Source organism: Lepidothrix coronata, unplaced genomic scaffold (assembly GCF_001604755.1).
Source record: "Lepidothrix coronata isolate B3197 unplaced genomic scaffold, Lepidothrix_coronata-1.0 Scaffold71, whole genome shotgun sequence".
Lineage (NCBI taxonomy): Eukaryota > Metazoa > Chordata > Aves > Passeriformes > Pipridae > Lepidothrix > Lepidothrix coronata.
Window position 1 is genome coordinate 1,917,060 of NW_016690251.1, and position 20,595 is coordinate 1,937,654.

A 20,595-nucleotide genomic window follows, 5' to 3' on the forward strand; every position below is an offset into this window, starting at 1 on the left:
TTTTATTTTATTTTTTTTATTAAAAAAGCATTTGCTGCTGGAGCACGGAGCTGCCAGTGGCCCAGGGGTGCAGCCACAGCGCCGAGACGCGCCGGTTACCCGGCACAGGCTGTGAAGCTCCCGCCTCTTCCCCGAGTGCCGGCAGCTGCCTGGGCTACCGAGAGCCTGCTCCAAAGGCACGTGGGGCTTTCCGGCCTGTAAGTGGAGGGCCAGGATTTGGGGTGAGGGGGGAGAGGGACAGAGGGGAGAACATTCCCCAGCTTGGGCTGTCGTTAGCTGTTATGCCTGGTGGGATAATTGATGACCTATTTGCTGTTATCAGAGTATTTGCTCCGAGTTGAGTCCCTGCTCGGGAAGCTTTGCTGTTAAACCCCCCACGTGTGGCAGGGAGCTGTGACAGGTGCTGGTGTGAACACCCTTAGCGGTACCAGGCTGTGCAGAGGTGGGCAGAGGCTGGCCAGGGTTGCTTCTGGCTGGGGTGACCAACTCCTCTTTATTGTGCAGGATGTGCTTCAGGAACGCAAATTGTTATGGCTGAGCAAGAATTAAATTATTAAAAAATTATATCTATAAATTGTGTGGCAAGTTTCAGAAGTCGTACCCACTAACATGACTTACTACAGCTATTTTGTAGACAGCCCTTCTGGCAGAGCACAGAGAAAACAGGTGATTACAGCTGAATAAGGAACCATCCGTTTGTGGTTTTCCCTGTGCTGACCTCTGTGTTAGCCAGTTGCTGCTAATTCATGCACTTTGAGTAGCAACTAATGCACATAAAATCCCATGCTGGTTCCAAACCTGTTTTGATTTAGTCAAAAAAGGTCTGCAGATATACCTCCCAGCTGAGGAAGCTGCTGTACTGGAGAGCTCTTCTTTCGTGTCGTACAGTGGAGCACAGAATACTGTGGGGAAGGAGGAGGGTGAAAATGGTCACAGGGCTGAAGCCGAAATGAAAACATACACCTATTTCCAGTTAAATCCCTATTCAACACTTCTTTTTTTTCCAGGACATACAGGACTTTTCCAAGAAAGCCATGAGAGGATTTCTTTTTTTTAACTGAAAACCTGCAATTTTAGGAAACAGCATTCTGGACCTTATGTACATTTCTAGTATCACTTCCTCTATATTTTTAAGCTGAAATCCTCTTAGCATGCAAAGTAAATAGATTATGATATACTGAAGGATTAAGAATCACTGTCTGGTGTCAGATTAATCCCTCATATAGACCATCACTTGTACTGACAGAAATATGGCTGCAATTCAGCAAAATAGCTGTATGGCAAGGTAATGTGTCGTAGCCTCTTACGCAGAACAAGCCCTCCGTCATCGTGGTCCATCGCTGTGCTGTGTGTCCTTCAGAAATTAAATTTATGGGACATTAAAGGCATCTTCTTTTACAATGGCCATTGCCATTATGGCTCTGTCTGGGGAGGTGATGCAGCAGCCTGCTCTGTTTCAAAGCTCTCCTTATTTATTTTTCCCTGTTAGGTGTACAGAATCCTATGGATTGCAGCCCCTTTGCTCCCTTCAAACTACAAACCAAAATGTCTTTGAATCCTTTGAATACACTCATGGAAAGGTGCTGACTGGGATGAAGTGCTAAAATGGTGCAACCAAAATCACCCATCAGGCAGCAGAATTTTGACCCATGGGGGGAAATGGCTGGTGACAGCAAGCCCAAGTATTTTATTTGGGTAAATACAGACTTTTGGTTAATAAAATACTTCTAATGGCTTGTGGATTTCTTTTTTTTTTTCACATTTTACTTTTATTTTCAGTCCATCATACAGATTTGCTCACCATATAAAACCAATTTGAAGAAGCTCACTGGCTCTAGGTTGCAACCACCCAATGCTCCCCAAAAAGCTCAGTCTTAATCCACACGTGCCTATGGCTGAGCACAAAAAATCTGTGTCCGTATACTCTGCGCTTGATCAAATGGTGGGAAGACAGACCCACGATGATGCTCGTCCCTCTCTTCACTGCCAGGAAAAAATAGAGGGCTGGAACAGGTTACGTTACCTTCTCAGTGCATTTTTTCTTTGTGGTTAGAGGAGGCAGATTAAAATCTGGACTCCAATGGAATGATGTTTAAGAGGCTCCGCATCTTTTTTTCAAGGCAAAATAATGGTTATTCAACTAAGATGATATATCTAGATATGAAAATGGAGAGCATTCTTTGAAAAATACTGCCAACTGTGAAAGGCTGCTCTTTCACAGAGGTATCCTGAGTGAAGATCTTATCTGCTGGTATCTCAATAGGACGGTTTTCAGAGCCTTAAGTGGAAATTCAAATCTGCTTCCAAGTGAAGATTGTAAAAACATATAATGCATAGAGAATTACAGACTTCCTCCTGAAAAGCTTATGGATTCATCCAAGAAAGGCCCCCAAAAATTTTTCAGCATTGAGTTTGTACAGTAAATGGGTATCTGCAATTACTCCCTTTTTTGATGTCTTTAAATGACATGATGAAAACGTCACCAAGTTGCCCTCCACAAGCACACATAAGGCACTTTGTGCGTGGACACATTCATGTGAACTTAGAAATAATTTGGAAGTCTAAGGGCAGGATATTTTCTAAGCCTGTTGTCTTGTCATCTGCTAGGGGTCAGATCCAGGGCTGGCTGGAAGTTTGCTGAAGGGCTTCCCGTGAACTTCACCACCTCGGTGAGGTTTCCTCTTCTTTGCTGTGGGAGCTCAATCACACCAGACCAAAGTGCACAATTTGGAGAGACCCGCTGTCTCTAGTCTCCTGTGGGGGAAATACAGGAAGGATTAGGCAGGCTGCAGGGACAGGCAGTGAGGGACAGAAACACAGATATTGGAAATACCATCCCAATCCTGGGAGATGAGACAATTGCAGACACTGTCCCATTTTAGCCTGGGAATAAAGGATGCAGCCCTAAGTGGTGGAGCTTGCCTTGTGGTTCAAGGTAAGGCACCTCTCACATTTTTTTAAGCCTACCTTCACAACCCCCCACCCCTGCTGTTCCTGGAAAAAACAGGCACTGCAGCTCCAGCAACTGCTCACTGGTGTCCCCTGGGATGTGAGAGGCTGGGAGCTGAGGCTCCACCTGCCTTTGAGACCCCTTACCTGGTGCCTGGAAGCTTATTGGTGAAAGTGAAACTTTAGATTTTTGTTACCTTTTAATTAAAATATACTGCAAACAGCATAAGGCTGGGCTAATGCCAGTGGGTAGCCAGCCAGGTTTCCTAAGTTATGTGGGGATGGCATTTTGCATTCCACATACAATGCAAATATGTGATTTAAGCACAAAGCCCTATCCTGCACTCAGGGTGGAAACTCCAGCCCTCTGGTTTTGCAAAGGACACGACGATGGGGAGAACGTGTGCCACAAATAGAGGTTATTTCATAACACAGGCTAGCGTGCCTGCGAAATGCATGAAATACTTTGCCTTGGAAAGCGATGTAGTCTAGTGAGTCATTGCTTTCTTTTGAATTACAGATGAGTAGCCAGCCCTTCATGATGCAAAGAAGAAAACTAGGTGTGGAGCTGGAAACAAAGGGAAACGTGTGTTTGTCCTGTCTCGGAGGGCAAAACACACCAGTTGGCGTGGGAAGAGTGGGTGGGCTTGGCCCCAGGAGGTGGCTTTCAGAGCTGTGTCAGGCTGCACAGGTGAGGGCAGACAGGATTCATGTGAGTGATTCCCTGGCTCCTTGACTCCAGGAAAGATGAAAAAAAAAAAAATTCACTTAACTCTTGAAGCTTCATAAGGAACCTTTACCAGAGCAGCAGCTCCATCTCATGGCATGTGCATTTCACCACAGAGATAGAGATCTCCCTCCGAAACAGCATTCCCTGGCACAACCTCCCTACCTCAGCATGGAGGGAGCAGTAAAAGTGCAATGGCTCCAAATAAGCACTGTATGAAGCACTCCAGCCCATTGCTTGGCTCTTCCCTTGCAGGGAGATGGTGAGACGTGGCCTGGCAACAATACAACCCCTTGTTAATTCTCAGAGGTAATTTGAAGATGACAAGAAAGTGTCCCCAGTGTCTCATCTGAATCAGTGCTTGCATCCCAGACCCCACCAGGTTATTCCAGTGTGGAAACTTGAAGCACTGCTTCACCACTGAGACTTCTTAGCTCTCTTCAAGGAGGTTGTGAGGTGCCTTACTTGGTAGCTGTCTTCCTCCCCCCAGTCCTGGGGTTGTGTGTATGTGCCTTGGGTTTTGGGTGGCTTCAAGCTTTCTGTGGGCTCTCCTTGCTCTCTGAATGACACATGTTGGAGGCTTAAAAAAACCCCATGGTTTATTTTTTTTCTTTTTATTCAGTAAAGCCCTGAGGAACATCAGTGATTGAACGTGAGGAAGGGGTGGCTCTTTTGCCCCTAGAGCTGTGTCAGGGCCTGATGCAGAGAGGTTTCTGCTGGTGGTTCCATTGGGCACCAACAGAATAGGTGGGAAGGTGAATCTGGGCTAGGAAAAAACCCCACATCATGTTTGATCATATAGAGTTCAAGGCTGTTTGGGTAGGTCACTGCAGTTCAAGGCTCAGGGTCCTGAGTGCATCAGGCTCTCAGATAATGGACCTGGGGTTTGTGATTTGTGCCTCTGTCTGGGGAGAGCTGAACATGAAATGAGCTCTGCAGACCTACCTACTTGCTTTTTAAAAAAAATACTTTTCAAAAAAATCCTATTTGCAAACCTCTCTGGTCACACGAAAGAAGACTTGATGGTGTCGTGTGGGAAGTCTGTGATGTGGCATCAAGCTTGTAGAGGTATTTAATGTTAATCAAAGGCTGAAGAGCAGTAATGACTGGAAGCCTCTTCTGATATCTGCATCTCTTCTGATGCAGCACCCCGGCAATAAAAGACACCGTAATAATTTGGTGAGAGTTGATTTTCATAGTGCAGGAAGATGGGTGTCCAGGAGCAGGGGAAGCCAGCACTGCTGTGCTGCTCCCTATGGTGATGAGCCGCTAGTCATCTAGAGAAGGAAAACATGAATATCCTGACAGGAGAGCATCTACTTGTGCCCTGGAGAGTTCAGATCGCGGGGCTTTGCATGGTAATGATGTGGTCCCGCTCCAGCAGGCGAAGGGAGGAGTGGTAGGGGAAGGCACACCCTGTAATTGAAAAGCCACTAAGTCATCTCAGACCTGCAGGGATAGCAGGATGGAGGCTGTGGTTTGCTCTGTCTCCACAGGTCTGAGGCAGAATGGAGGATCCTTTTACTCTTCTGTAGTGGGAAATACAGAGAAATCTCTTCCCCGCGCTGCTGTATGGCTCCCAGGAGGCTGCGCTTTTCCTCCCGGGGATTATTCGCAAGGGCACGATGAAAGTGGGAAAGGACAAGAGTGGGAAAGAGAGGAATAATTGAAGGAACCACGGGGAATTATTTTAAACACCTGTTCTTTTCAGATGAAGATTGCCCGATTCCAGGCTGCGGGAATGACGGTGTGGAAGGATATGCCTGATGCTAGGACCCATAGGTACTACTTTTCACTGGAAATGCCTTGTTTCCCTCGAATAGCATCACATAAAACCATTCTGGCTGACAGATATTCATCTGAGTGGTAACATATTAAAACAACCATTTGGTAGTCATAAGGCACCATTGACTTCAGCATCTTAAATTATCATATATAAGATCAGTCTCTGGTCCAGAAACAAGAGAGTAGTTGAGATAAATGTTTTCCAAAGGCTCTTGTTTTTACCAAGGCAGGTGACTAGGGTGTTTGGAGCCTTGGTTTTGCTTACGTAAGTCTAGGTGCTGCTAAATGGAGACTCTTTGAACTAGCCTACACAGCTTGCTCAAGATGATCAAATCCCAGAATAACACAGATGAGGAGGGGCCTTTATTATCAGCCTGCTCAGAGCAGCAAGACTAGGCTGGGTCTCAAGCAGGATGGTCCTCCAGGCTACCCTAATCTCATCTCCAGCCTTTCCTGGAAGACAGGGCTGAACAAATCCTGAGCACTCCAAATATTGTGGATGAGATGCACACTTCTCATTTGCTTCGAGCCCTGAGGAGCTGTACCCAAGCAAGCCATGCTCAGGGCAAGAAAAGCTCCAGCTTATCCTCACTCCTCTGGCATCTACCTATGCTGACCCCACTTTCGTCCTCAGTGCTGGGATCCTCTGGCCAGTGCCGGTCCCAAACCAGCGTGGCAAAGGTGGTTTGCATTCATCCTACCTGTGATCTGAGACCACCACAGCAGCCCTCACCCATCATCACCCTCACACCCAGGGGCTGCAGGCAGGACACATGTCACCTGTGCTCGTGCAAAGCCACTGGCACTGCTGGAGGGACACAGGTGGCCCCCGTGGCAACAGGGTCTTGCCTCTGAGCCACTTCTCTCATGCTGTAGGGCTAATGCTTTCCTCCAGAAACAAATCTTGTTCAACAGCTTGAGCACTGCTTGGCTGTGTGACAGCCAGCTGCTCTGGCAGGTCACTGGGAACAGTTTGTTGCACGATCCTTAGAGTTTCAGGGAGGAGAAGCTTCCTCATAGCTGAGAGAGCAGCGAGTGAGGAAGACACGTGCTATGGTGCCCCTACAAAGGATAGGGCCCATATCAGATACATCCCCACTGAGGCCTCTGTGGCCATTTGCACTGGCAATAGGTCACTTCTGGCCCCAGAATTTCACCAACAAACTGGCAAAGGAGGGCAAAGCAAATCCTCCGTCTTGCAGCTGCAGGGATCTTCCTGCAGAGTTGCCTGTGCAAGAAGGGCCGGGTTTTGGGTGTGCTCCCCTTGGGTGGCACCAAGCCCAGTATTGTGTGAGCTCCCTCTGAAGCAACATGAGGGAAGTGGTGGCAGGGGGATGCCAGCCCAGGGAAGCAGGAGGGTGAAAGTGGGACCTCGGGAACAGGCTGTCCACCAATGTGCTGATGGAGCAGGCTGGTGATGGTGTCCAGGTGAAGGGCTGCTGCCTTCCCTTGGTCCAGAGAAGCTCAGATGGAAGTGCCCCATTTCCCCACGCACAAGCAGCTCTGCGATGTGTGCTGAAATCAAGCCAATTCCACCCAGGTCACAGAGGTCACACTTTGACCACACCAGCTCTTAGTACTGGTGACCACTCAACTGCAGTAACTTTTTGGAACCAAAGAGTGCTTTAACCACTCCCTTGGATAAGTCCTTAATGATGTGATGGCAAAGCTTTCTTCCGTGTATCACTCTTGTTATACAGCCTGTACATTTGGGCTCGTGGATTTTATTGTCAGAGTCCAGAGCTTTCAAATTAACTTCTCAGTTTATTAATTCAGCTCCTGACATGAAATCAAGTAGCATCTTCCACACAGCTCGGGGAAGGAGCAGTTAACTGCTGGCTAACCCGGCTGCAAATCCAGGGATCCCACCAATGCCTCCAGACCATCACTGCTGCTTTATTTCACTGTACTCTGTATCCTGAGGCCACCAAAATCACCCAAAGGCCAACAGGGACATGCTTTGAGTATGAGGATTTCCCATTGGTGTGACTCTAATGTGGTGAGCTCTGGCAACTGGTCCCCAGCCTTTCCCCATCCTCCACCCAGTGAAAATGTGCAAGGGCCCGCAGGAGGCTGCAGAGGTGGGGCCGGTGTGTGTTCTTCTTCAGTGCTCCAGGACTGGTAGAACAGCTCTTGGAACACAATTTTACTTGGCACAGGCTGGTTTTGTAATGAAAGAAATAAATAAGTGCCATCCTGCTCTGCTGGGAGGTTGAAGTGTTTCCTTTCCTTTTTTTTTTTTTTTAATGATCTGTTTGCACTGAGGCCAAACACTGAACACTTTGGCATCAAAAATAGAAGTTTAAACAAGAACTGTAACTAGGAGGAAGCTAAAACACAAGCACTCTTGTGCCTCCATCCACGGTGTCGTGAAATTTGTTTTATTATTTATTATATTTTATTTCATAATTTTATTTTTTCCCTTAAAGTAGAACTGAAGGAGTGTGTTGGTGCTGCCAATTCATCAGCTCTGGAGATAGGCTCTCTATATATGTGCTCTATATGCACTCCCACCAACACCCAACCTCCTGGGATACCAAACCAGGCCAGAGGGGAATGTTCCCACAGGAGATAACTGTAACAGAAGGATCTGGGGAACAGGGTACGGTCTCCCTGCCCACATGGAGGTCTCCTCCTCTCCTGCCCCATCAGGCTTCTTGTAGGCTGCAAGGATGTGAGCCAGTGCAGGAGAGGGAGGAGGACAACAGGACTGGAGGCTGGCAGTGGGGGAAGGGATGGACCACCTTTTTTGGCAGCACCTTGCAGTTTAATCAGTTCAAAGTTATCATGAAACCATAGGGCAGTATTTCACTCCTCTTTACTGAGGTCTTGAAAGTGCCAATACGAGCACCGGCTACTTCATGTAAGATAAACATGGATGGAGGGCAAGACTTTTATGCTCTGTGCTCAATACAAAGCAGCAGGTGAAGCCCTGCTCTAGCAGAGCAGTATAGGAGCATTTCTACCAATTTCAGTGAGAGCCCTGCAGGCAGATAGCTTGCAGGGACAGGCTTGGGGAGTTTCAGGAAGCTTCAAAATAGAGTAAATAATAACAAGCAGAAATAAAAAAAGTAAATCAGAAATGGGTCACCTGCTCCGAAGGAATGGCTCTCATATTTCCTTGAAAAAAAAACCCAAGAAAACACAGTGTTATTTACATTCCACTTCACTCACTGAAAAACCGAAACAAACAAAGGTATGATATTAAGTAACTTTCACTTTTCAATAAAACAAAGCTATTTTATATCATGTTATTCAATGGATGAATTAAAATATTTAATATATTCCTTATACTAGTCTATACATGTAGGATACGTATATTCCCTCAAACACTACAACAAGTTAAAGCAACCATGATTTCTGTGGATAAGGCAGTGTGGAGATGCAAGGCAAGCAGTGGATTGGGGATCCCACATCGTCCCAGCTTGGTGGAGAGCTGTTGCAGGACTGGGATGCACACCCTGGGACAGTCCTGGCTGCAGCACACCTGTCTGCCTGTACTGGGGTAGCTCTGGGGTGGTGGGGCATGGGCTGCCTGCCTGCCTGAGTGCTCGCCTTCTGTCTCGGGAGGGATTTTCAGTCTGTGTGCCGCCAGGTTGCTGCAGGAGGTGCTTGAGGATGAGGCTTCATGTTACAGCTTGAGCCGAATTAAGAGCTGCCAACATCAAAAAGAAGTCCTGCTGCAGGCAATGTCCTTCTCCCCTTCGCTTGGTGCTGTCTGTGGTGTCTTCTAATCCCCACGTGAGGCAGTTCAGCTCATGGGGTGGACAAAAGCCCACGGGAAAGAAAACAAGCAATTTTTTGGGTTGGGTTACTATGCTGTCAGCTCCCATGGATGCGGGTGGAAGAAGGTGGTGAGGGGGCAGCAGGACCTTCCCATTTCGATGGTGGCAAGCTGCTGGTTCAGCTTCACTGTAAGGTGGAAGTGCACCCATAACTGGCTCGTTTGAAGTGACCTGTTTCAGCTGTGGCTCTGGAACTGCAGTTACGCCTCGACTGACCCTGCCAGCATGCCTGGAGACTGGCTCTGTTCCTACACACCTGCCAGCAGAGTGATGGGACACCCGGACAAGGCAGAAGATAAAAGTCCTCGTCTCACCCCTTGTGCAAACACTCTCACCTATCCCTGCATGGCTGACTTCACAGGACAACTCTTTAACCGTGACTTTCTCATGCTGGGCTGCTCCTCTACTACACTGCTGCACTACCTTGACACTGCTACGATGGAGACACCAGGCGCTGCTGAAGCAAGGCAGCCACCTTCCCTTACTCCAGAAGCCCTGCAGGAGCAGTGCATGCTGCTGCTTCACAAGCCATGCAAGCAGTGAGGCTCTGCTGCTGCTATTGCACACCCAGTAACAGAGCAACAATGGCTGAAGGTAATAAACCCTGCCTGTTTTTGTTAAACCATGAATAACTGCCGCAAGATAAGGAGATTCATATGATCTGTTGAACTTATTCTACCTTCCATGAGCTGGTAGCTGAGTCCTCATGCCTCTGCCTGTTAGGAACACACAAACCAAGCTCATGCTGCAATGCTGCTTGACTTATTTTTATTCCGAGATCCAAATAAATTTTCAAGATATTAATCACCATTATTTTTAGCTTCATACCCTTGTGCGTATTTGAAAGAGACCTGTTCACTTACCTTCCTGGCTGCTGGGAAAGGGTTTTGTGATCAGGGAGGTGGTGTGGCCACCCGCTCCAGGCTCAGTGTCCTCTGCCTGTCTGCAACTTGTGGGTCTTTGAAAACAAAACAGAAGTGATAGAAGGGGAGGGAGCAATGACTGCAGAGTTGGGGAGATACTGCATAGCAGAGCAAAGCTGTTTTGTTTGTTTTCTATCTTTTCAAGTATACAGCAGCCTGTGTAATTTCCTGGCTACAAACTGTAGCCCTTTCTATCAGATGCCAGTAGGTTTGTTGACTGAGCATCACTACGATCACTCATTTGGCCGTGCAGTCACTCCAGCACTGTCCTGTCATTCAGAGAAGAGGTGTAAAGCTGGTGTTTTTTGGAGCAATTACAGTTTTGTTAAGCAAGACGGGCTAGGGATGTGCACTGCACATAGCAGGCACCAGGCACTGTTGGCAGCCCAGCCTGGAGGAAGTTGGGTGAATGCCAGGATGGGAGTATGTCAGACCAAAAAGGCAGCACTGATTTTTCTGCAATTTTTACCGTTAAATCCTGTCCCCTCACCACTCCACCACTGAAATCCAAGTTGTGAAGAAGCAGCAGGGAAGAAAGCACCAACTACGTGTTATGGAAAACACAGATGGATTTTTTTTTTTGGTTTTGATAGTCTTGGTTTCTTCACTCATCATTAATCTGCTTACATAGGCATGTGGAAAGGCAATCCATTCCCAATGCAGTGTAACTGGAAATTTGGAGGCCATGTTGTGTCACCTTGGCTTGCTGGCTCGCTGCTTGTCCTGCCATACACAAACTGCCAAGTGCTCAGTGAAGTCCAAGGGAGCATTGCCTTCACCAAGAATGAGTCGAATAAAGAAAATAAACTAAACATCCAATGCCAGGCCATCTGGGAACTCCTTTGGGAGGATTCTCCTCATTTGGGTGGTTTTTCCTCCTCTCTGGATGTAGTCATGTTTGACTCAAGTAGTGTTTTACCCAAGGGTGACTTTCAGATATGACAGCAGTGTAGGTGTGAGAATAAAAATGTGAATGCTTCTGTGCAGCACCCACTTTCTTAACTGCCACAGTGTGAAATCTGGCTCAGCTTTGATAATACAAATAATACATTCCAGGCATAAAAAGCCCTTTATTACTGATGAGGACATAAATAATTAAAAGAAAAGCTCAGATTTTCCCCATGCCTCTGTTTTCACACTACCAGTTGGGCATCAGCTATGAGAGCAGCTGGGCATATGTAAAGCAACTAAAAGCAACACTCCTCATCAGCTTTCTCGAGACATTTTTAAGCTGCAGTAATGCAACTCTCCCATCACACTAAGCTTTATTGGTTCAGTAAAAGAAACTAAGAAACTTCATTGGAGACCAGATTATGCTGCTTGCCAAAGCAGGGGGATTCTTCTGCTCTTCGACCCCATTATCTCCTCCGTAGTGTCTTGATCAGCTTTCTCACACATGGCCTCGGATTCTGCCGAGACCCACAAATTGCTTTTTTGCCTGCCAAATTGCCATAACCTTTCTATTTTTATATTTTAAAAGAGCTTAAACCCCTCCATCCTCTTTGGATGTGTCTTTAAAACTGACCAGTACTGGGAGGATTTCATGTATATCCGAAGGCTTAGAAGAAGATGTTACCTCTACCGAGCTTCTAGTTTTACAGTCAACAGACATGAAAAGCCCAGCGGGGATAAAAGGAACTTAACCAGTTCTGTCTAATGCATATAAATCTACCTAAGAGCTCAAGGCACTAGAAGTACTCAATGCACTACATTTATCTGAGTCTAAGATAGACAAATGGGTCTTCAGCTCACATGCCACATGTCCCATTTTGATGCCAAGTTAATATGAATTAATAGACTGAGATGAATAAACAAGGTCAGTCTGGGCTGGGCCAAGTTGAATCAATGTAAAGTAATTGTCAGTATTTTCTGTCAGCAACACTGGTTTATCTTGGCTCGGGATTCTCGGTGCTATAGATTATAAAATGTTTTCAGTGGAACAGTTGGCAGACATTTTATTGATTTTTCTTTGTTTTGTGAATGCTGGAAAAATTTCCATTAAGTATACACGCCGTTCATGTGATGAAGCCAAATTGCTTTTTCAAACTTTTCTTTCTTCAAGTGTGCTAATGCGTTAATACATTAGCAATCTAATTTAATAAAGAGGACCTTTGTCTGGAATCAAGAGGCCCTAGAGAACACCTCGATGCATCTCGAGCACTTGTGGGCTAAGAAGAGTTAATTTTGTACTTTCGAGGTGCTGTACGCACACTGACTAATTAATTTGCCCCTTTGAATTTGGTAATATATTATCTCAGTTTTACAGATGTAGAAACTGAGAATGCAACTTCACACAAAGCCATATATATCTGCCTGCTGTTGTGTTCTCGATGACATGAAGCTCCCGGGCTGAGCAGTGGCAGGGAATGAGAAGGAAGGCTGCAGCAACTGGGCAGGAATAGCACTGCTGAGCTGCTGAATCCCACTTCTGACACGGAATTGAAAATTGTCAGGGCAGATAGAGCAGCTTGTAGGATTACACCTGGACCTGGCAGACTGTATTTCTCAGCCTACATTCCTGATGTTTTAAGACCAGGTTTGCTTCGTGGTCAAAGGGGCTTTTGAAAAAGATAATTGATGGTGGAAGAACAAACAGAAATGCCGTTACTGTGATGAATGCTTATTTTAATTGCATGAAACACTGAAGTAAGAGTAAGAAATCCATTTAGTGTCATTTTTTATGGAACACACAAAAGGGGATGTTGTGGGATAACTCTAATTCTCTCTCTCCATGGTGATTTTATAGCCAACATATGCAGATATGAAAGATGCTCTTAACACTTCCTGAGGTTCTATCAGTGACGCTACAGATTCAAAATATAGACACATGCTTCTGAGCTTAAATAAAAACCTTATAGAGAAGTAGAAATATGTATATTTTTTAGTACATAAGCCACAAGGAAGTTTTATGACGAAAAGCACTGTGATGATATACACTTTTACCTTCTGTCCTAATCACTTGTATTAAAATAATAGATAGCCTAATTAAAATAATTCTGGTTTGGGGGATGGGGACAAAGTAGACGGATAATAAGCTAAAAAACCTTCCAACACATCTTCACACACATCCTGACACTGCCAACAACTGCAAGGTATTTAAACCCACAATGCCTTATGGTAAGGCAACAGAATGACACACTGCTGGGGTGGAAATCCACACTGCAGCTGCCAAGGCCAACAGCAAAGAAGTGAGTGCAGCCATAGCTCTGTGCTGACTCTTACGTGCCAAACTCTGGCATGGTCACAGGCACTCACTAGTTGACTCATCCAGAAACAAGCTGTCCCATGGGCAGTGGATCAGTTCCTTTTTGCTGCTGAAAGAATCAGCATGCTACCTTGGTCTTCTGAACAACAGCATACAAAATATTTTCCTCAATTGCAGGCTTTTGCTGCAGGGTTATGACGATCAAAATGTTTTCATAAATAGATAACAAGAATAATGGGAGGGCAAGAACTGCTGGGCTGTAGCATAGCTGACACTTGGAAGGAGAAAATGGCAGTGGCCAATGGCAAATATAAGACAGAGATAAGATCTTTGTCTTGTAAAATTATTCACTGGAGTGTGCATTGTTGGTGGTATTTAACTGTCCTGTTTATGTTAGAGTGAAAGAAATCACACAGCAAATGAAATGCTGCTCTCTGGAGTGTTGTCCTGGAATCTTTACTGCTCGTAACTTTGTATGTGTGTGTATGGTTCAAAAAGTTGACTACACCTCTCCACTAGCAGGAACAGTATTGCTACTTTCATAAAATACCATGGATTTAAATCAAGAACAAGTTCTCAAAGAAATAAACCCTTGAGATTGTTTTATGAAGGATTATTTTGTTTCCAGCCTTTTCCGTCCCTTTTCTGTCCCTGTGTCTATTCCAGACTACGGCTTTCCTGGTCAGGCCAAGGAGATGATGATGTGAAGAGTTAATGGAAGTGACTTTTTAATCATGCAGCCTGAAAACTGGGCTCCAGTTACACATATGTAGATGTCAGGCCCCCTGAAGGGCATCAATAACCAGGTTTATTAAGCAAGTGGAACATAAACGTCTTCTGCTAGTCTTCACAGGGCCCTTGCCCAGAACTTCTGCCTAGGTGTAACCTATTAGATATGCCCCAGCTCCCCCAAAACAAAGTTTCTGTCAAAGCTGATATGAAAGAAAGAAGTCTGAGTATGTGCTGGAGATGAGCTTCCAGGAACTTGACTGAAATGCAGATTTGGGACAGTATCTGGGTATGACAGGAGTGGTAGTGTTAGAAATGCAGTAATGTAGTAACTCCACAGGTTTGGTGTGACTAGGTGGTACAAAGGTGTAAAGCCAAGGCAGGTAACAAAAGATTCTGAGAGAAGAAAGAGCAGTGATTGAGTACTCTTGCTGAACAACTGCAAAGTCCTGTTATGATGTCTCATAGGACTTTGGGGAACCGCTGCTACCCAGAAGAAGACCTTTACAAAACCGTAAATCTCTAGTAATGCTGGAGTATCTTGGACATAGAGATGAAACACTGCAACAACTGCAGAACTGAGAACGGTCCTATTTATGCAGGCTCCTAACACTCAAAACTTCCTTTCTTCGTACAGATTTCTTCACATGAAGAAGTCCGATGCAGACCTGGCAGCAGACGCATTAAAGAAAACAAACTCTGTGAAACTGGAGGCAAACCAAGCCACAGTGCTTGTAACCATCTGCGGCTTTTCTTAAGCACAGGGAAGAAGTTGCTGGAGTCACCTCAGCAGATGACCTTCCCAGCCGGCTGGTGTTGTCACAGGGAGTGCCTTTAAAAGCTAAATTCATGTTGGCAGGCTTCAGGCAGCTGTGGCCAGCCAGGGGAACTGTGAGAAATTTTCTTCCACAGCTCTGCAAGCGGCCACCAAACACTCTGGCCTCTCCCAGGGGAGGTCAACTGCACCAACAGGTATCCACAAGCATGGTGGGAGCCTGCTATATCCTCTCCAACTTGGCAAGAGGCAACCAAAAGCCTTGGGAAATCCCAGCAGTTTGTGCAGCTCCGGCGATTGCCAGGAACCACTCATGAGGCTCAGCAACTTATGGTGACCCACCTGGGTAGGTGCAGGCCAACGTGGTCAAACCAGGGAGCCCAGGAGTGGGAGTAAAGTTGAACTCTGCAATCTCTCTCCCAAGATGCCTGACAAAGGCAGATGTGGGACTGCCAGAGACGTGTGAGTCATAGCAACCTCCGAAAGGGAAAAGGTGAGCTGAAGGGAGGATAGCATGTTTATAACTTGGGATCAGAGGCATGTTGGGATTAGTCTCTGCTCTAGTGTGCTGTTAAAAGAGTTCCTTTTGTTGGAGCACTTGGAAAGTCCTCCACAGTCAGTGTAGTCTCCATCATGGAGACTGTCTTTATTATTTGCCCATATCAATATGGTGCTATCTTCATCCCAAAAGTTAAGATGGAACAATTGTGCACTATATTTTTAAAGGCAGGTTCAATCTCCAAATACATGAGATAGCTCTGAAAGCTTTAGACGGCATCCTGTATCCTAAAAGTTGTAGGTTATGTGTAAAATAAATACTTCACTAGTGGTAAGCAGTTGGTAAAATGGGAATAACATTTAATACTGAAAAAGCTCCATCTCCCCATGCGTGTCCCCATGACAGAAGACTAGGTAACATACAGATTTCCAGAAAGAGAATGAAATGTGTGTTTTGCCCACATGAAGTGTGTTCAGCACAGTTATGTACAAATGGTTAGGATGAATTCAATGGGGAAGTTCAATGTTCTCACACTAGATTTACTAAAAACATTCCTATGTATAGTAGCATAGAAAATAAAAATTAGTCTATATACTACACATCTATATAATCATTGGGAAAAAAATAATTATTTTTTTTTTCTGTCAAGAATGCATGAAGAAAAATAAGAGAAATAAATGCTTTTTGAATCTTTGCAGAAGAGCTATTTCATTCTAATTTCTCATCCCTTGAAAGGGGGCGTGCAGGTTCACTAGCAACAAAAGCATTGGAAAAAAATCCCAGTCATCAGAACTGTTGTTTCTCTCGTAATAGGTAAGTTCAAGGTTTTAACCAACTTCTGAAGAAGAGCATTCTCAAAAGATCATCCCAGGGATTTTGGTCACAGGCTAGAGATATGCTTACAGAAATCTGTAAAGACCACGTCAGATTTTTTAAAGTTCTGTTTACCACCTGTAACTGTTAATTTGCTGCATTTCCATTGCTGTATTTCTCTTCACTCCACATTCAACAAGGAATCATTTGCCCAAATGATTTAATTTGAAAATGGTTGTGCTAGTGTGTGTTAAATGCTGTGTTTCTGGAGATTTCTTTGTGTCCATGCCACATCCCTCAGGCTTCCAGGTTTTTCTTAAGTTACTTCTTACTATCTCAATGTTTCATTTCATTTACAGTCATGGTGCTGACGACAAATGCACTTGTCAGGAAAGCTCAGGATATCAAACACACATTTCAAAACTATTTTAGTTAATTGTTTCCCTCCCCCCCCCTTCCATTTTCTGTTGTGGAAATGCAGGATTTTCCTTGGCCTTATGAAATATCTTTGATGTTTCCCATGTGCCGTTCCCTGCACCACTCACCTGTGGGAACAGCTCTGTGCTGGTGGTCTGGTGGCAGGGCCTGGAGCAGGTGGCTTGGACCCTCCTCCTGGCTCTGAAGATTGATCAAAAGCTTCACAAGATGGGTCTTCTTCATCTGACTGCCCCAGAAGTTCTGCTAAGGTGAACCAAGATATGGTGTCACACTTAAGTTAAAAGTACCAACCAAGTTGCCAACTGGTTGCCTTAGATGTCAATAAGGACAAGGGTGTCCTCTCTTGTAAAGGATCAAGTTGAATGGATAACCATATGCTTACACAGCTCTCACCTTGACTTTTCCCCTTGAAAAGGAGGCTGAGTAGCTAATTACCATCAACAATAACACATCCAAGAGTTTTAGAAAGGCAGGGAACGAGTGTGTATTGGCTCTAGTCAGCAAGGAGGAAATGCTTTCTCTAAATTGTCAACTACAGAAGGTACAGCTGGCTGCCAAAAGCTGCTGCATATGAGTATTTCCTTGTTGCCATATGGATCAAAATCTTATCAACTGGACTGGTCCTCCAGAAGGATATGTGTAACTCCTTCCTTCAGAAATAAAGACTTCCCTCAGCTTTGTTTTAAAATATTTTGGTTCACAATGAAGACATGAAGCCCAGCAGGTGAATCAGGGGCCTTCCATTCAAAAGTTCCAGTCTAAGCCCTTTGGGAAAGGGAATTGTTTGAAAATACCTGAACCACTTAATAATATAGAGGAGGAATTGCATATTCTTGCTGTCAGACCTCAAATAAATAAATAAATAAATCAAATCGCAGGCTAGCAGAGTTTGGATAAAGGAAAAAAAAATCCTGTTACAGATAAAGACTTTAAAAGATTTTTCTCAAAATCGTAAGACTCTTTTGCATTTTTCCCTTCTTCTAATCCTGTTTTTCTCCCCTTGTTCTCTGCCTTCTTGGATCCTGTATAAGCTAATCTGCATGATACCCATGGCAATATCATGGGCAGGGGGAAGCATATAACACTCTCGTGAGTTTTGCCATGCTGCTGGTCTATGTTTTGTCTGCAGACCCTGAAAAGTCACTGGCTTAGGAGAGCAAATCTACTTGTAAGCGTTTCTGAATCTCCCAGTCCTAAATATCCAATGGTGCAAGACTGCTGTGGACTAGTTCTACTCTTCATGATACCTAAATGTTATTAGCATCTGTGGTGAGAGAGAGGGTGAAGTGTGGCAACCAGTTTGACTTTCTCAGGTAACTGATACTCTCACAGCCTGTGCTGCTGTTTCCCACACATGGAGCACTGTGGACAATAGTTGAAAACGTCAACTGTGTTGGGGGCAACACACCTCCAAGCATGCATGCCATGCTACAATAAACAAAGGTGCTAAACTGGCACTGGTGCAATTTGTCCTCCATCTTGAATAAAAAATCCAGAGAGGAAAAAAAGGAGAGGAGAAAAAAGGTGTACGAGCAATGCTTTATGTCTAAGAAACTCAACTACAGGGCAAGTAAAGGAGGTTTCTCTGGGGACCTCTTCTTGTGGAGTGAGAAGCCAGGAGGAGGGAAACAATATGCAGAACTTAAAAAGGTTCAGGAGAAACTGCTTTTGACGTGCACGAAGAACTCTGGGGAAGGGCTTAAACAAAAATCCTGTTGATAGGGGAAAAAAAAAATTAGGCAAAATCCACTTTTAGGCAAAAGCTCTTGTGGGACAAGCTTTGACAGCCTCTGCTTGGGAACACAGTTCTCACTGCCCTGCTTCCACCTGGAACTAAGTCTTCGGTCCTGAAGAGCCTCCCTCTTCAGTTGGCTTTAGCTTTTTAAGGAGCAAAGTGTCAAACCTCTTAATTTTCTAAATATCAAAGCTCAGATGTACAGTTCGAGTCAAAGCGGTAGAATTAATTTTTCTTTTCTCTCTCTTTTTCTTTGTCCACCTACTCATAACATCTAAGGCCTACATAACTTACCCCCTTAAAGTAACAAACTTCCATCAATTTCTGATGTCCTCGACTAAGCCATCACTCCTGAGGCTGACCTAATTCCAAGGAGTGGGGGCATTTCAGAACGTAAAACCCTGAGAGATGTTGTTAGAGGAGTGTGTATTGATAAAAGAAACAAATTAGAACTGGGTCAAGTTTGTCTTGATTGCTTTCCGTCATGCTATTAATTTGTATTTTCTCATACCTGCTGAGAACCAGAGCTGAGTAAACCACAGCCCTCTCACACCAATCACTTCAGTGTAACTCAGGCATGTGCTCCAGGTGGTACCTAGCAGTTTTTTAACATTGAGTGGGCTACAGTTTGGATGTATACAGTCCTTACGTGGCATATTTCTAATATATGAGTGCTATGAGCAATTAATTACACCACAGTCAGTGACTCGGATATTTTGCACTGTGGATGTAGCACAGCTACACTGTGTTAAATAATGCTACTGGATCCATAGGAACCTCATGAAAAACAGAGCAGTCTGTCATATGCAAGCACACTTGTAGCCAAAGCTGGAGGAAGAGGGGGGTTCTTACCCACAGGAGTGCAAAGAAATTTCTTTTCACTTTTCATATCTAAAATAAATATCTGAACCTCAAGTTATGAGCATTGAACCTATTCTAGTCTGGGTCTACAGCTGCAGTGTTGAACATTAGATAGGATCAGGTGCCAGGAGTGGTGCAAAGCCACAAAACCATCAGATATGAGCTCTAGAGTAAAGAAATAAATATTTTTGTTGTGGGACATGGAGTCTGTTCCCTGTGAGAAATGCTAAAGCAGGAAAAACAAATGCACAGGGAACACTGTTTAAACAACACAGCCCTTCCCAAACTAGAGGCAACATATCCCACATTTAATTAAAAAGGGAAGGATTTTGACAACAATGCCATAGAGCCAGGAGAGGGTGGTGGTCCTCACATCTAGATGAGGGCTCTGACTATGGTTTGGTGCTTAATAGAGGCTTGACTTTGTGCTAGCACTGGAGGGACCACAAGTTTCACCTAAGATTTTGTATTCAGGCATTCTGGGACCTTCCTTCGGCTTATTGCACAATAAACTCTTGTTTTAAATTCTAACATAGTATTTGCTTAACATGTTAGGATCTGGGGATGTGAATTTGAATTTTAAAACCTTCAGAGTTGCTATCATGGCTAATGTTGTTGTTTCATCATTAAATTAATTTATCAGACGCAATAATATGAATTTTTTTTGTGCTAAAAATCTTCACAAAAATCCTCTTTGTCGTGATCAACATTAGGATAATATTCTGTACACACAACCACACAACGCACATTCTGCACACACAACCATACAATGCACATTCTGCATTTTCAAAATTTGCTGGTAAATGCTCTTGCTGCATCTAACATCTGTGTGAGAGAGCCAAATATGTTTCTTTACAAGTCCACTAAAAGTTTTCCTAAGCTTTAATGAGCAGGATGCTCTCCAAGCAACATACACAGGTGATGAGATATCACACCTTCCTTGCTCATACATCTGTCATTATTTAGCTGTACCTATTCTCTTTTGAATCTGTGACTGCAAATCGGAAGCTGTTTCCATTCTCCAGAATCCTTCACTGGACTTTCAGGGATAAAAACACACTTTAAAACGTGCAAATCCGTGGCAAAATGAAAATCTTCTTTTTAATACTGTTGGCAAAATTGACAGCTCTACTTAACAGAAGCCATTAAATTATTTACAAAGTAGCAGCTGCTCCTCTAGCAGCCTTTTTTTGGGCATGAAAAATAAACTAGTTGATAAGTGAGAGATAAGCCATTTGACTTCTTCTTTGTGTGCCTGGCATGGTACGCAGAGCCAATTCTGTACAATCTGATGTTTACAGAGCAATCCTCATGTACGACCTCCTTAGGCAACAGGGACACAAGAAGCCTTTAAAACGCTGAAGCAAGCAT

The 20,595-nt window shown here is 44.5% G+C and overlaps 1 protein-coding gene across 6 annotated transcripts in view; it reads right to left on the bottom strand.

Moving 5' to 3' along the window:
• Positions 1 to 1,731: 1,731 nt before the first annotated feature.
• The window catches only part of WDPCP (WD repeat containing planar cell polarity effector), a 147,364-nt gene continuing 128,500 nt past the window's right edge, over positions 1,732 to 20,595 (bottom strand). For 2 of the 6 annotated variants that reach the window (XR_001875494.1, XM_017818976.1), the window contains 4 exons: positions 16,736 to 16,868; positions 10,110 to 10,204; positions 8,553 to 8,581; positions 1,732 to 2,754 (listed from right to left, as the gene is read on the bottom strand). Coding sequence is in view for 4 of the 6 variants with exons in the window: in XM_017818976.1 (XP_017674465.1) it covers positions 2,704 to 2,754; positions 8,553 to 8,581; positions 10,110 to 10,204; positions 16,736 to 16,868 (308 nt within the window). In the remaining 2 variants the exon portion in view is untranslated. Of the gene's footprint in view, positions 2,755 to 7,610; positions 7,622 to 8,552; positions 8,582 to 10,109; positions 10,205 to 16,150; positions 16,558 to 16,735; positions 16,872 to 20,595 lie in introns of those variants that run through there. The other 4 variants (XM_017818975.1, XR_001875495.1, XM_017818977.1 and 1 more) reach the window with 4 other exon arrangements.